This window comes from Acomys minous (assembly GCF_964271855.1).
Source record: "Acomys minous genome assembly, chromosome: 17".
Taxonomy (NCBI): Eukaryota; Metazoa; Chordata; class Mammalia; order Rodentia; family Muridae; genus Acomys; species Acomys minous.
Window position 1 is genome coordinate 42,839,499 of NC_140500.1, and position 16,624 is coordinate 42,856,122.

Here is a 16,624-nt window from a genome sequence, read left to right on the forward strand (position 1 = left end):
ATGGTACTTGGTTGAGTGGTGAGACAGAGAATAAATACTGTTGCTGTGACAAAATATAAACAAAAGCAACTTGAGGAAACCATGTGTTGTTTCAGCTTTTGCTTGGAAGGGTCCATCGTGGCAAAAATGGCATGGGAGCCCGTCCTCATTTCATTCATAGTCAGGAAGTAGAGAGAAATGAATGATGTTGCCCATCAGGTTTTTAACTCCTTTCTCCCCTTTATTCAGTTTGAGTTCCCAGTTTATGTTTAGGGTTTGTCTTCCCACTTTATTTAAACCTCAAAGACTTGTCCAGAGTGTATCTTCTAGATGATTGCAAAGCCAGTCAAGCTGGCAATGAGGATTAGCCATCCTACCTGCTGATGTCATCTAAATGTGTAGGTGAAAGCCAGGTGACAAAAATCTCCTTGGGACTGGATAACAACAGAGCACAGCTTCATTTGTCCCATATGTCAGGGGTTGGTCTGGTGCTATGTATGCTAATGCTAATTACTGGCCCCCCAAGATCTGGTTGCCACCCATACAAGTGCATTCTCATGTACAAGAAATGATACTGTGTAAACTTTGCTCACCAATCTTCTCTGGCTCATTTAACAAAGTCGCTAACAGCCTATAGCTGGGCAGAAGAGAAGTAGGCAGAGCTTAGGTTCCCCCAGGCTTGGGGTTAGATGGGGACCATGAGGCAGAAAGCAGGAGGAGAATCCAGGAGAGAGAGGAGGAAGTCCACATGGGGCAGCATGGACCATGAGCATGTGGCCATGAGGGCTGGTCTGATGGAACAGAAGCAGCCCAGGCAGAAACAATTGTGGCAAATAACTTGCTGGGAAATAGCAAGATGGCTTATAGGGTTGATGTCTACCTAGTTATGGAACTTTAAAGCTTTTATTAATCTAAAAGGTCTATGTCTTGATTACTTGGGAATTAGGAGAGGGGGGGGAGAGGGAGAGGGAGAAGGAGGGAGGGAGGGAGGGAGGGAGGGAGGGAGGGAAGCCCTCTAAAGTCTAATATCCCATCAACAACACCAATGCTCAAACTGGTCACCTCAAAGGTGTCTGTGACCTCTCTTAGGCTCTCAGGAAGCTGAGAGGGAATGGGTCACAGATCTAGCCAACAGAATAACACCAAATGCCCACAGTGTACAAAAAGCTGTGTTATCCAACCCATGTGTCACCTCAGGGCAAAGATTATTAGTTCCATTAAAACTATGAAGAAGCTGAGGTTGTAAAGAAATTTAACTTCTTATAGCTGTTCCAGTATCTTTAAACTGCTGAACATAAGTCTTAAAAAAAAAAATCAGTCCTGGTTTCTAAATGTGCCTCTTGGTTTGTCGGTAAAATATCTTTTACAGCCATTTAAGATGCACACACAAACTCACTTAGAGTCGATCCTATTAAGTTAAACCACAGAAGACCTCTTTGTTCATAAAAAAGATATGGATAAAGGGTGTGAGACCAAAGAAAATTTTGACTGACCGTCCAGAAAGTAAATAACATGGAAGAGGTGGGCCCCACGCGCCTGCCCATCTGGGTTTGTGCTGAGGAAGCACAGAGGGCCACCTAAACAGTTGACCTCAGGCCTCAGGTGGCGGGAGAGGCTGGAGAACATAGAGGGCACCTATCTGTCTGCATGTGAATTTAAAATGTGGCCATAGAAATTATTTTTAACCTCACTTAGAGGAGAATATTACAGGGTCAATAAATCACCCCACATACCATTTAGCCCTGCAAAGTACAGGGTTAAGAAGCAAATGATTTTAAAATCAAAGGCAGAGTATAAATCCATATGTTTCTCTGAAACAGAGAAACGTACTAACTTCAGCAGATGTTTGGCCTCTATGGAAAGAAGGCAGGTCCCTTGGCTTACAGGAAGTCTGGGAAGAAAATCCATTTCTTCTCCTTTGCTTCCCCTTAATTCTCTGATCAGTACCACGAGTCCCTCTTATTGTCTGGACCACAGTAAGGTCTGAGTTTGTTTTCTCTGTAATTACAAATCTCTGCTTTCTTCTCAAATTTTTAGTGTCACTGTAGCCAGCCAGTCACCAAACCCTGCCTGAGCGCCTTGACGTCAGTCTGTAAATAGTGTGTCTATGGTCATAGCATTAGAGGTAGTTTGCAGAGTTGTCTGGCAGAAGTATCAGTAGAGACTTCCCACTGGGTGACACTGGTGGTGACACAAGCAGATGATAGCTAAGTGAGGAGGGACCGAGAACAATCTATACGATGAGTAAGTGAGGGCTGGGGCGATGGCTCAGTCAGTCAAGTGCTTGTTGTACAAGCATAAGGAGCTGCGTTTGATGCCCAGGTGATACATTTATAGTACAACCCTGGCCTAGTGGTCTACATGTTTGTAATCCCAATGCTGAGGAGGCAGAGACAGGAAGATCTCTAGTGCTCACTAAATAGACAGTCTAGGATACTCACCGACTCCAAGCCAGTGAGAAAGCCTGTCTTAGAAAAAAAACAAGGTGTACAGTGCTTGAAGAACAACACCTGAGATTGTCCTCTGGCCCCTGCAAACATGTACACACACACACACACAGGAGCAAGTGTGAGTCCTTGGCATGGCTCTTGCAGGTATCAGGAGACAAACATCTTGCATGGCTGGTTAAATTGCTATAACAGAAGTGGGGGTGACTTTAACTCAGGGAGCACTTTGCAGTGTCTAGAGAGAGTCTAGTTGTGACGCCTAGATGAATGCTATTGGCACCAAGTGACTAGGCATAAGAGTGGCTATTTATTTACCTACAGTGTACCCCTTCCTCTTAAAGCATTATAAGGATCCAGAACCAAATACGACAAACACTGACAAATTCTGCATATACATCTGAGCAAAGAAGACTATCTAAGCAAGACAAACTTATTTCCTATGCATGACCCCCAAATGGGCCCACTTAGCTGAAGAAGCTACCTCCGTAGTAATATGAACTTCTGCCCATCTGTCTTGATGTGTATGTCCCTGTCCCACCCATATAGCACATACAACCAGGACAGGAGCTGTAAGAACTTTCTAGGAAGGACAAGAGTAGACATGGCTTTGCTAATCATAGGGACTCCACAGTATCTTGTCAAGTTTTAAGAGGACTCCGTAAATGTAGCAGCCATCGATGGTGCTGGGGTGAAAAGAAAGAATGCCCCATTCACATAAACGGTAGAGTGAGCTGGGTCTACAGGCTGCTGTTAGGATCCTGCCTGGTCAAAAGGCTTTGGCCTGCAAGGGAGATAGTGGACATGCAGAGGAAGCCTGTCTACTTTTAAGAGATAACACGGGAGTTGCTTGCATCCATCACTTCTCTCTGTGTGTCCTATTGGTCAGAACTTGGGGGGAAAAAACTAGACATGAAGTTTGGAGATGGGTATCACAGCTGGGGAAAAGTCAGACGCTCTTGATTTCCTATTTATCTGATTTTTAAGACAGGATGTTGCTATGCAGCTTTGCTGTATAGTCCAGGGTAGCCTTAAAAGTTCAAAGGATCCTGATGCCTCTGCCTCCCGAGGGCTGGGATTACAGATGTGCTCTCACACCTGGTTTCCCCTTATGCTTCCAGACAGGGAAGGATGCCTACTAAAGGACAAGTATCAGTATCTTCAATACACAGAGCGTGGGGATAGAAGATGAGTGAGAAACACCAAACGATGCTGGCAGCACACAGAGTGACATCACCTCCAGCCCTTGAAGTAACGTGGTTTCAATTTTTCTCTTACGGACGTGAACTGCTTTGTAGTGTTTAGTGTCAGGACCAGTGTTTCATTTTAAGAAGTTTTCTATTGCATCAATATGCAGAGTAAAATGGAATGGTCAGGCTGGGAGCGGAAACGATCTTGGAAAATACCGCCATATTGTTGGTAAAGGAAAGGACAGCTTAAATAAACATGCTGGGAAGTAAATGAAATAAATGAATAGAGGAGAAATTTAGAATGGAGAATGGACAGAGTAGGCATGCTACAAATTAAACTTATTTCAGAAATTTAGGAAAAGCACTTTTAATTATCAATAATTAAAATATAAACAAAATAATGGAATATACTTCTGTAACTGTTGTGGCTCTGGGTTAGCCTACACTATTTCCTCTTCCTCTTTCTGGCCTCCAGCACAGAGATACATCAACATCATCCATGAAAAGCCTTCCGCTTCTCCAAAGTGTGGTTCATGAAAAGTCCTCTGTTTCTCCAAAGTGTGGAACCCAGGACTTAAGCGACTGGAGGTAGGTAGATGCAGCATTTGCAAGCCCCAGTTGTAATGAAGGGGCAACCCCAGTGCTCAGCAGAAGCAAAGCGAGGAAGTAGCACGTATTTTGAGACTGGCTGGCACCAAGGGAGACAAAAGCCCATGGTGTAATTATGCCGAGCGGAGTATATAATATGATGCAATCAGGGACTGTCTCCAATATGCCCCGCAGTGCTCTGAAAGGGCTTTGAATGGCATTGCAGAATGCTCTAGAGCTGTGAGTCTGTGTCCCTGGAAGCCTAAGAAAGTTGCCTCCGCCAGCATCTTCTCTTCCTTCAGCCAACATTGCCCATGGGTATTTATTGAGCATTTTCTAGATGGCAAGGACCCTGTTCAGTCTTAGGGACACAGAATAAGACATGAGCTATCACCTTTCTCAAACAAAGACTCTCTAGTTGCTGTCCCTGGAGCCAGTGAACAAAGGCTGGACAAGTGTTTCTTTCATTTGTTTAAAGCCCAGTTTCTAGTTATGAGGGTGTCTTCACTGGTCGTCTCGCTTACAACGGCCCTGCAAAGTTCCTTTTGCATTCAGTGTGCTCGACACGTTTGGCCTTAAAGACAGGTCATCCAGTCATGCACTTTCAAGGAATCGCCTGAAAAACTATTGACCCCATTTTTTTTCCTAAAGAGAAAAGACAGTATGTTCTTTGTCTGTCTTTAGTTGTTTACATATTGTCACCATCACTATGGTGACTAACTGGCTAGTTCTCTAAATAACTCTAGGAGGGAGATGATTCACGTGGGGGCACAGATATAACCACTTCTTACCTTTGTCCCCTAATATGTTTCTGCTAAAGTTTGTCAGCAAACCATTTTGGGGACATCTCCATAGCCACTGCCTACATATACATTCAGATCACCTTCAGTACTGCGGCTCTAGAGCTTTTGTGGGCAAGTCTTTCAGAAGCATAAGCAATCCTGGGTCTCTCTCACATATTCTTTAGAGCCATTCATTTGTTCCCAACATTATCTATCTCAGAAAAATTCTAGTGGTGTGCCAAACACTTCGTGTATGTTTCCTCATTTAAATGTTACAACATTCAGTCAAGCTCCATTCGCTCCGTGAAGCAAGTATGAATAACGATAAAGAGTAAAGAATGTCTCCAGGTGCCACTGAGGAAATGTGAATGAAATGACCTTCAAGACTATGTCAGTGGGATTTGAAAGAATAAGCGTTTGATGCAGGCTTTCATGACAAATACATAGTGCTCTATGACTCTACTGCGAAGTTACTTTTTTCTATAATAATGCCTTGAATTGTTAATTGAGTATGTGAGTGCACAATTTGGGGAGATGTGCACAAATGGCGGTTAACTTTATAAGGTCAGTTCTTTACACCTTTACTTAGGTTCTTGAGCTAAGGTCATTAGACTTCTCCATATGTACGTTACTCTAGGCCAATATCTATTTTTGTTTCAAATAAGATCTTTATAGCTCTTTTTTTTATGACAATGGCCTTAATGTAAAGAGAAAATTCAGTTGGTCTTTCTGCTTGCCAAAACAACAATGTGTTCATCTATAACAGCTTTTGGCAAACCAATACCTGTGGGCCAAATCCAGCCTTTTAAAAAATAAAGTTTTATTGGCACATGGCCACATCCATTTATTTACATATTGGCTTCTGCCTCTTTGGCATTGAGTTCTCCTGATAGACATTGCATGGCTCACAAAATCAAAAGTATTTACTGACTTGATCTTTACAGGAAGTTGCTGCCAATCCCTGCTGAGAGCACAATCATATGTATTGTTTCTTTCTTAAAGTTTTTTCTTTTGAGTAGATGAGTGCTAGTCAATTATTGTAATCAGCTATAAAATGGATGTATATTATTAATTTAGCTCAATATGTTTTTAAATCACATATATATATTCTCTTTATATCCCCCATCTTTTCCTCTTTCACTTCTCCCTTTTCCCATGGTCCTTTTCCTAGATAGTTTCATTTCCATCACACACACACATACACACACACACACACACACACACACACACACACACTCCACATGTATATATGATTAAATGAACATAGTTATGTCATTTGTAGAAAATCAGGAGTACAACTGGAGATAATGATATTGGATGAACTAAGCCAATTACAGAAAGATAAATATTGTCATGTTCTTTCTCATTTCCAGATTTTTATATAGATACACAAAATCAGTATTTTATCAAATGCAAACAAAACAAAAAAAAACAATAACAACAACAAAAACAATGCCACGAATCTATCCTCAAGAAGAACAGCACCTTTTCCAACTAAACTCTGAGCTGTGTGTCTTGTTTTGCCTCTTCCCAGGAAATAAGCGGGATTCTGCTACTGTAGAAACCATATCGCTCATCTCCTGTTTCTTTTCCAAACTGAGAGTCTTTGCCATGTCTAGCTAGTTATGGCCCCCTCCGAGAGAAAATAACAACGAAAACAACAACAAACAACAAAAAATAGATCAGAAAAGTGAGAAACAATTTCCTTTATCCTCCACACCTTACACAATTCTCTAAGACTTTGTAGTTCAGGGCTGCAGAGAGCCAGTGTGAGCTCTGCTGCTCCCGCTTTATCTTCATCTTTAAGCTTACATAACCCACAGATAAATTATAAGTTACTACAAAGATTCCCACCAATGACAGACTGAGTCACTGTCCTCCGAGCCCTTTCATCTTTCTGGATTCCACTTCTAAGGCTCTTTATATTCTGTCAAAACGGAGTGTGCTTTTGCCAACATGATGCAGCGTATGCCAACACTTGGATGCATTTTCCATTTTACCTGGATAGAAAAACATGACCATGGGTGAAGTTTTTCCACCATTACTTTTTTGTCCCTGTCTCCCAAAGCTCCTAGCCAGCTTTGGGAAACCTTTCATGTCTGCACTTGTGCAACAGTGGAAAGAGAATGAATGGTTAAAGTGGCTTTTGTTTGCTGAAATATAACAAACGATTATCCTGGAAATGCCGTGCCTTTAGAGAACCAATCTGGCGAATGTTTTGTTTACACTTTTTAATCGCCAAGTGCCCACTTGATCTGGGGACTGAAACCACAGTTTCAGGACAAGATTTCAAAGAACACCGATGGCACAGTTTTCGTGGTTGGCTGATGCCTCAGAAATCACTTGCCCAAAGCCATCCCAGTAGAACAGACATTCTCTTGTAAAACAAAAAAACAAAAAAACAAAATAAAACAAAACAAACAAACAAACAAAAAAAAACAAACCAAAAACGATCTTTAAAAATCACTAAGGAATAAAGCAGAAAGTAAACCTCTTTTTCTGGATAATGTAATGGTAGTGGTGTGTGTGTGTGTGTGTGTGTGTGTGTGTGTGTGTGTGTGTGTGTGTAAATGAAGGCATGTGAGCATGTGGGTGCATGTAATGATTGACGCTGAGTGTCTTCCACTATCAATCTCCATCTTACTTTTCAAGACAGGGTCTCTCTTTGAACTGGAGCTCACTAATTCATCTAGACTTGCTGACTAGAGTGCCTTAAGGATCCACCTGCCTCTACGTCCCTGGCGCTGGGATTGCACCAGACCTTCTTCCTCTTGGGTACTGGGGACTCGAACTCAGATCCTCACCCACAGCAAGCACTTTACACTTTACCAGGTGAACCTTCTCCCAGCCCTTGGAGAACATTTAAGTGAAGGCCACTGTGTACTGTGCTCAAAGAACAGGAGGCTCTCTGGGATGTTGCAACTTTGTATCCTTGGTGCTTAGATCCCCCTGCAGATGCCAACCCCAGAGCAGATGGCATTCCGCTGTGGAGGTCCTCACTGTCAAGCAATGGCCGCAACACTGGTCATTGCAGGCTCTTAGGCAAGCACCATGTCACTGCAGGATTTTGCTTGTCAAACCAATCAGCGAGGAGGGGGTGCATGGGGTGGGCTTATTATAAGCTTCCCTTCCCATGGAGAGAGCAGAGAGACAGGGAAACCCATCTGCCTCAAACGGAACAGTGTTCTTCAGCATCACCAGACAATAATAATGTCTAGCACCCATGTGATGTCTTCACGGGTTTCTACATATAAAAATTAGTTAACTAGCAATTATTACTATGTGCTAGGTAAGCAATGATTAACATCATAATTTTACAGACTGAGTAAAATGAGAGTAGAGGAGAGAAAGTGCCAAGAGAAAAATTAAAATTAATACGTTCCTAGACCATAGGCCTGAACTGCAGTACATTCAAAAGGTGTATCTGTCTGTCTGTCTGTCTGTCTGTCTATTTGTTTCAAAGGAAATACAGGGTGGTGATGCTAAAGGCTAGGAAATTCATTTTTAAAATTTTCCTGTTTATTAATGACTCCTGAGAGTCTGGGTTTTGTTTGTAGGTCTGACTCTTCACATGCAATGTGTGCTGCATTTTTTTTTTAAGTTGGGGAATCCCTGTCATCATAGATCTCATCCTTGATGTCCCTTACATTGTTTCTCCACACACACACTTTAGAAACAGTAATGTGTCCCTCATATGATGTTAGAAACCTGAGCAATACATATTCAGAATGGCAAATGAGGGAGCGAACCATCCTTCACTCCTTATGGTCCCAGTGGAAACTATTGCATTGCCTGGCTTGAGAATGGGCAGATGAAACGAGGCCAGCCAGGACCCACGGTGTGGACATCCAACCCTGAATGCCTGATCTCAGAAGCTAGGAAGGGTCAAGCCTGGCTGGGAGAAAGCACAAAATAAAGCTATAACAAAGAAAGGTGATGGCAGCTATGGAGAAGACCAACCTCTCTGTCCAGGTTTGCCCATATCTCAACTCCCAGATGCTGCTGAGACAGATGTGTGAGTATGTAATCCGAGTCAGAAAAGTCAGAGTCTCTTCTCAGGAGGCATGGCATCTCTAGAATTCACCTTCCTGTAGTTTAGGTGCATGATTGATAGCATGTAGCGGTCCCTTCTCACTGTGTTGCCTATGCCAGGTGATTCTTCAGCCAGCTGAGCGTGCCGGCTGCCAGCAGTGCCTGGCTTTAGAATGAAGAGAAGGTTGCCCTCAAACAGTATAATGGCTCTCATTCTGGGGCAGCTTTTCCTCAAGAGACATTGGCAAGTGACTGGGTATCACACATGTGGGTGAAAGTGGTACTTGGCTACTGCATCTAGGGACATCATCAAGAGATACTGCTGACCACCCCGGAACACAGCAGACAGTTCCACAACAAAAGATGGTCTGCTTGAATGTGTCACCAGTGAAAAACAAAACAAAACAAAACAAAACTGATATGCCCTGATTTCTATTTTGTTTTTTCCTAAATTGTTTTTGTCTCTGAGTTCTTCTGTGTGTTCCATCCAGTGGTAGAACAATATGCATGCCCCTCCCCTCACCCTCACATTCCAGGAGGTTTATTTGGCTTGGTTTTTGCTGACCACCAAGAATTTTAAAACTAAAGTTAACTAGTGAGGAGAGGGCTTTCTGAAGACTTCACCTTTCTTTTCCTGAAGGGGCAAAATGACAATAGGGGACAGCTTCTCCATGGTCTCAGCTCTCTCTCTCTCTCTCTCTCTCTCTCTCTCTCTCTCTCTCTCTCTCTCTCTCTCTCTCTCCTCTCTCTCTCTCTCTCTCTCTCTCTCTCTCTCTCTCTCTCTCTCTCTCTCCAGCCCCCTCTCCCCACGCAATCTGTCATTAGGGGCCAGAGGTGGGCTGAGAGACAGCTCTGAACTGAAGTGTACATCTCAGCTAAGTGCTAATTTCCCATTTATGGTGTGTTGTGGAGTTTTCCCTGTTCCTCAAAACCAGTTTGGTTTGAAGATTATCACCCTGTTGACACTAGCTTGTCTATGAAACTGACAAGCCCACACACCTTGGTTGAAAGAAGCTGCTTCTTACCCTTATGTGAGATGTTAATAAATGCCCCAGTGGAAGATTTTCCCTGCTGAGGCGTCTCTGAACAAAGGTCATGTATATTTCACACCACTTGGAATCCTATAAAAGAAATCCATTAATTGGTTAAAACAATGACACAAAAGTATCCCAACTAGACAACAAAGGCGACCAGTAAGGATTAAAGGACACCATTGGGGGGCCTCAGCCATGTACTGCACAATCTGGCTAGCCACAGCTCTGCAGAGGTCAGTCCAGCACACTAATCCTTGTAGACATCAAGGCAATTCTTTCTCTCTAATGAAGCAGTTCAGTAGTGAAGGTCATGGGTCTTCAGCGGCCCTGTAAAGGACAGAAGTAAAAGTAATTAGACAAAATGAATGCTGTAATCCCGTTTTCTTGGGTCCACACCAAACGCACGCACGCGCGCGCGCGCGCGCACACACACACACACACACACATACGCACGCGCACACACACACACACACACACACACACACACACACACACACACACACTTAGCTCTCTGTTTCCAGATTCTTTCTCGAGAACCTGGCAGCAGATTCCGAATGAGAATTCCAGAGCTTGACTTCACTCTCACCAGGACTGAAGGCATGTTTCTTAGGAATGTCTACAGCCTTGGGAGGTTAAAAAAAAAAAAAAAAGACAAAACAACAACAACTACTACTATCAAGTGCATGGGTAATGTTGTGAACTTTCCACTTAGACTGGAATCACAAGAGTGATGTTTCGACGCCCACAAGTGTGTTGCTGCTGACTGCATCGCCAGGCTTGCTAATCTGCTTGAAAAAGCTGTCCTGGCGTAGGAGAGAAACATCCAGAGCTCCGATGCAGCTTCTGCATGGCTGGTAGGTTCTTTCAACATGGACAGTCAGGCTCACAATCTGAAACGACACAAAATTCCCAAAAGATTTTGTCTGCAGCATCCTCTGCAGTGATTCTTTGACCTTCTCTAGCAGGAAGATGGAGATACACCCCGCACCCCGCAAAAAGCTGAAGGGATGTAGTTGGGTGAGCATTGCTACAGAGACCGAAGTTCTAAGTTCCAACAGCTCCGTGCGCAAGGGTATATGTGTGTGTGTGTGTGTGTGTGTGTGTGTGTGTGTGTGTGTGTGTGTGTGTGTGTAGTTTTCAAGTGGAGCTAAAGTGCGGTCTCACAACACTATAGCTCTAGTTTTTAAAGAAACCTATTTAGAAGCTCCCAGCAAAGTGCATGCCATACTGTACTGCACTCTTTTCAGAGGTGTAAGAAGTGGAACCGGCCAACTACTCTAGCCTGCCCCACTCAGACAGCTGGAGGGGAGGTTTAATTCCTGCAAATTCGCCTTGTGGTCCTAGAAACCTCTGACTCCTAAACACTGCAGTTCACAGGTCTTCTCCTTGCGACCAAAGTTTCAGCAGGAACGTGCTGTGGGCTGTAACTTTCCCCGGAGCGAAATAAATAAATAAAGACCGTAAATACAGAAATAGCGGGGCCTTACATATTTTTCGGTCTTAAAAGCAGACACAAGGAAAAGGAAGAGGTGGGAGGGATGAAAAGTCCTGATGTTGCAGGAAACTTCTACGGGCTAAAGCCACAAACGCAACTCCAAACCGAATGAGATGCACTCTGCTGACGTGTTTGGTCTTTTAGCGAAGTCTCCAAGAAAGCGGAGAGGAGACCCCTAAAGGGGACGGCGTCCATCTGCGGTCTCTGGCAGGTCTTGTTGCTTCGTGATCACTTCGGCCTCTTTTGCCTGCCTGCCCCCTCCCTTTGGCAGAAAGAGGGTCGCGAGGCTAGGGAGGCAGGATGTGAGTGCGCTTGCGCTCGAGCCAATACGGCCGGAGGAGTCCTGTTCCTCGGGCATTTTCCGAGGAAGTCTGGAGCAATTAGGCTCAGTCCTGGGAGAGCTAGCTAGAGAGCGGGCGGCGTAGCCGGCGTGTCTGGGCCGCCTCGCAGGGAGGGAGGGAGGGGGCGGCCGGTCGCCCGGCGGCGACTCCGGGCCCCGGCCGCCACCATGGGTTTCGAGTTGGACCGCTTCGACGGCGACGTGGACCCGGATCTGAAGTGCGCGTTGTGCCACAAGGTCCTGGAGGACCCGCTGACCACCCCGTGCGGCCACGTATTCTGCGCCGGCTGCGTGCTGCCCTGGGTAGTGCAGGAGGGCAGCTGCCCCGCGCGTTGTCGCGGTCGCCTATCAGCCAAGGAACTCAACCACGTCCTGCCGCTCAAGCGTCTCATCCTCAAGTTGGACATCAAGTGCGCGCACGCGGCGCGGGGCTGCAGCCGGGTGGTCAAGTTGCAGGATTTGCCCGAGCACCTGGAGCGCTGTGACTTCGCGCCCGCGCGCTGCCGCCACGCGGGCTGCGGCCAGCTGCTGCTGCGACGCGACGTGGAGGCCCACATGCGCGACGCGTGCGACGCGCGGCCCGTGGGCCGCTGCCAGGAGGGCTGCGGGCTGCCGCTGACGCACGGCGAGCAGCGTGCGGGCGGCCACTGCTGCGCGCGGGCTCTGCGGGCGCACAACAGCGCGCTGCAGGCCCGCCTGGGCGCGCTGCACAAGGCGCTCAAGAAGGAGGCGCTGCGGGCGGGCAAGCGCGAGAAGTCGCTGGTGGCGCAGCTGGCTGCAGCGCAGCTCGAACTGCAGATGACCGCGCTGCGCTACCAGAAGAAGTTCACCGAGTACAGCGCGCGCCTCGACTCGCTCAGCCGCTGCGTGGCCGCGCCGCCCGGCGGCAAGGTAGGCGCTCGCTCTCTCTCTCTCTCTCTCTCTCTCTCTCTCTCTCTCTCTCTCTCTCTCTCTCTCTCTCTCTCTCTCTCTCTCTCTCTCTCTCTCTCTCTCTCTCTCTCCCTCCCTCCTCCCTCCTCCCTCCTAATTAGGAGGCGCCTTAGTTGACCCAGACCCCCACCCAGGTCCGTTGAGTATAGGGATGCCAGGGTCTTCCTGGGTGCATCACTGACCCCACCTTGTTGGCAGTGCTTGCCAGCTACATCACTCCTTGAGGGTTACTAAACTTATCCGAACTGAGAAAGTATGGTCCCTGCAGGCAGGCTATGTAGAGCTAGGTGAAGCTACTTCAGTTTCGGGGTCCCGAGAGTGTCTGCAAAACACTAAAAGGAACCCACAACCAAGTGTAGGGTAGAAATAGAAAACGTGGCTCCAGAACCACAGTTGTGTTGAGAGGCTTTGCCAACCTGGTGATCCTGGGGAAGCGGCTCATCCTGTCTTAAAGAGCTACCATGGTCTTGGTGGAGGTAACTGGGGGCGGGGGAGGGGCGGGGAGAGGGACTGGGAGGGACAGCGGAGCCATTGCGGAGCTGCTTGAGAGGGATGCCAGTAGAGAGGCCCCAGTGTGAAGGCTGGATTTAAACGTATGCTTTCCTGCCAACTCACTGGCTGACCTTGAACAAGCAGCTTAACCCCTCTAAAGTTGGAAACCATGGTTCCCAAAGACTTAAAGCAGGAAGACACAACCAAGCACCCTGGCAATCCAGAAATAACCCAACGACCCCCCCCTTCCCCCAATAACTGGAAAGTAATACAGTGTCAGTCTCCTGAAATTAGAACTGACTTCAGATTTCCACCTTTTGGTAATCAGCTGGGTGACCTTGTGGCTTAGCCTCCACAGCTGCCTCAGTTTACCTCTAATGTAAAATGATGTCCTTTCCATCAAGGAGAGAATGCAGGCCTGTTTGAGAGTACCTGCAGTTACCTCAAAGCTCTCCTGTGGCATTCCCCTGCCCTGCTGATCAGGGTAATTATGACGGCCTGAGGGTTTGCCCTGCTCTCCTCTCCTGCCCTCTCCTCCTCTCCTCCCCTTTCCTTCCCTCCCCTCCATTCCTCTCCTCTCCCCTCTCTCCTCCCTCTTCCCTCCTCCCTCCCTTTTCCTCTCTCTGCCTCTCTCCCTCTCCCCTCCTTCCTTCTCTCTCCTCCCCCTTCTCTCCTCTCTCTGCCCCACCCCTCCTTTTTCTTTCTTTCTCTCACTCTTACCTTCTTTCTAGAAAAAAAACATAGGTAAAATGCTTGCCATTTTGTACACGGAGAAACTAGGGCTTCTGGAAGGACAAACTTATGTTCACGTCAGGACTTTTGACCATATATGTCTCTCTAATCCAGTGGTTTTCAATCTGTGGGTCACAACCCCTTTATGGTGGTCACATACCAAATATCCACCTTACAATTTGTAACAGTAGCAAAATTAAAATTATGAAGTGGCAACAAAATAACTTTATGAGTGGGACACTACAACATAAGGAACTGTCTTTAGAGGGTCATGGCATCAGGAAATTGAGAAACACTGCTGTAGTCCCTGTCCTTAACAATTGTGCTGTCTCAGTCTAACCAAGTATGACCTGTTAGCTTGTATTTATTAAGGGCCACCAACAGTAGGAGGTACTTTACACTTCATCTAACCCTTACAGACGAGGAAAAACCAACCAGGGGAAGATTATATAACCTGTCCAAATATCAGTAATAGACTTAGGAGAAAGGCATGGATTCAGGCTCTGGCCCCAAGAGCACATAGGTTTTACTAGACTTTGGCACAATCTAGGCATGTGCTGCAATTTAGGGGCTTGGTAAGCCTTTGTTGCTGGGGTTGAGTGTCATGGGAGTCTCTGTGGTCAGTTATCCTGTAGAGCACTGAGCAGTACTCATGCCCTCAACCCACGTGATGCCTGTAGACTTTCCCTGCAAACTCCAACAACCCAGCATGTCTCCAGATACGGTCAAGTGGCCTCTAGGGGACTGACTGCATTCCCAAGACTTGAGAGCCGCTGGTTTGCCTGTGGGCAAGCAAGCAAGCATGCCACATTTTCAACAGCTGGGTGCTTCTGCTTCCTGGTAAGGGATGTGGCCCCTGCTGCTGTCACTCTGGCTGCCTGCTCCAGAAGGCCTGGCAGAGAGGGGAGCATATTTGCCCAAGGCCCCCTGGCTTCCCCCTTCTCCCCCCTACCCGAGGACTTGTGTCTGCTCTGTTCTCCCACTTCCCCTCCCCTGCTCTTTCCTCCATGCCTGCATACTGGGCCTGCAAGTCTCCACCCTTTACCCCCTTCCTGGCCCCTGGCCTGTCTGTCAGCTGCAGTCTCCACAGCTGGCCAGCTCTGGGCGAAGGGCAAATATTTACAGCTCTGAGGCTCAAAGAAGACGGCTCAGGCGCACAAAAGACTGGTGTGAGCTTGCAAGTCACCCAAACAGAGGGCTGAGCTTGCTTTTCAATCAGGCGCCAGGCTCCAGCAAAGGCTTTCCCAAGTGTCTCTTGTTTATGCTGTCATCTGGGCTTCCTGTGTCCTTTTACGAGTGATGCTTATTTATAAATAAGCCATTCACTCCTTCTGAGTTCATACAACATTCACTGTTGAGATCGTTTATTATTTTTTCTTCCCTTTTTATTTTCTTTCTCGATGTTCGGGTAAACTCTCTCTCTCTTAGAACCAAAAATATCATACTTGATTCAAAATTGCAGATGTGTTTTGGAGCTCTCTTGGGTGAATAGGGCAGAGAATCAGGGGTGTTAAGCTTAGGAGCAAGATGTTGATTTTGAGAGAGGAAAACTCCATCCTGAAGTTGGAGCCCTGCTCAGGACTTACATGGACCTTTGTGCCAAGCTTGGGGACAGCCAAAGATGCCCTGGTCCAAAAGCTGCTCTAGATGATTTCTCTGGTGTTAACCCTTAGCCAGCTCCAGCTCAGGGCTTAAGGAAGCTTGCTCCTCTTGTCCCCAAGTTAACCCCCTCTGTGGCCTTTGCTCAGAGGGTCAACTCTTCTTCCTGTGTCAGCTGTAACCCCTCCCCCTGGGAGCTGTTTAAGGACTTGTGTATTTCATTGGGCCAACATTCTGTCCCTCCCAGGTTCTGTTTATCCTGTTCCAGAGGCGAAAGGATTTAGGTTGCCTGGAAACTCTCAGATACAAATTTTTTATTTCATATTTTTCTAAATCCCACTGTTTGTTTCTCCATTGTAAACTGAAGCGTATAATACAGTTTGCTTCCTAAATGATCTGATGTTCTTCATATTTTTTTAAGATTCATTTTTTTTTTGACAATACCTGAGCATTCTGGATTTGGCCGTACTGTTTCAAGTGATTTGCTCTAGTTAAAGTCTTACTAGTGCCTTTTCAGACCCCAGTGTGCTAGGACCCCATATTCCACAGTCTCACCCACTGGACAGTGTCAAGGACCCAGAGTCTTGCACGTGTACAGCAAGTGTGCTACCACTGAACTACATCCCCAGCCCTATTTTATGAATTATTTCCCTTCTGTGCAGTATTGGTGGTGATGGAGTCCGGAGCCTTATAAATGGCAGGCAAGTGGCTCAACCATTGCATTAATTCCTACCCTGCAGATCATTGTCTAAACATTTTCAGACCAGGACAGTATTTTAAAGCAGACATCAAGAGCAGTGGTCTAGGAAGATACCTCTGACTTGCCTGAGGCCACATCTCTTTGTAGTGGGCCTGGCATGGGTGCCATACTTTCTCCCACCCTCCGTTTCCCACTCTGACCTACCTACCTGCTAGTGGGAGCAAGAGCATCCTAGAGCACGTTGAGTTCTGCTCTGGCAAAGGAGAAGCTCGTGATAAAACTTCAGG

At 46.4% G+C, this 16,624-nt stretch overlaps 1 protein-coding gene and 1 long non-coding RNA gene across 5 annotated transcripts in view; one reads left to right on the top strand and one right to left on the bottom strand.

The window, feature by feature from the left end:
- Positions 1–6,242: 6,242 nt before the first annotated feature.
- LOC311588242 lies at positions 6,243–13,299 on the bottom strand. 4 transcript variants are annotated; one of them, XR_014776119.1, is made up of 3 exons: positions 13,231–13,299; positions 10,041–10,939; positions 6,243–6,983 (listed from the first exon to the last, which is right to left on the bottom strand). It is a non-coding gene; the product is annotated as an uncharacterized lncRNA (long non-coding RNA). The 4 variants fall into 4 exon arrangements; XR_014776120.1 differs by lacking the exon at positions 13,231–13,299 and adding an exon at positions 11,537–11,702; XR_014776121.1 differs by lacking the exons at positions 6,243–6,983; positions 13,231–13,299 and adding exons at positions 8,534–8,878; positions 11,537–11,702.
- The window catches only part of PDZRN3 (PDZ domain containing ring finger 3), a 230,818-nt gene continuing 226,093 nt past the window's right edge, over positions 11,900–16,624 (top strand). The window contains exon 1 of the mRNA XM_084765724.1: positions 11,900–12,775. Coding sequence (XP_084621850.1) covers positions 12,053–12,775 — 723 coding nt within the window. The 5' untranslated portion in view covers positions 11,900–12,052. The remainder of the gene's footprint in view (positions 12,776–16,624) is intronic.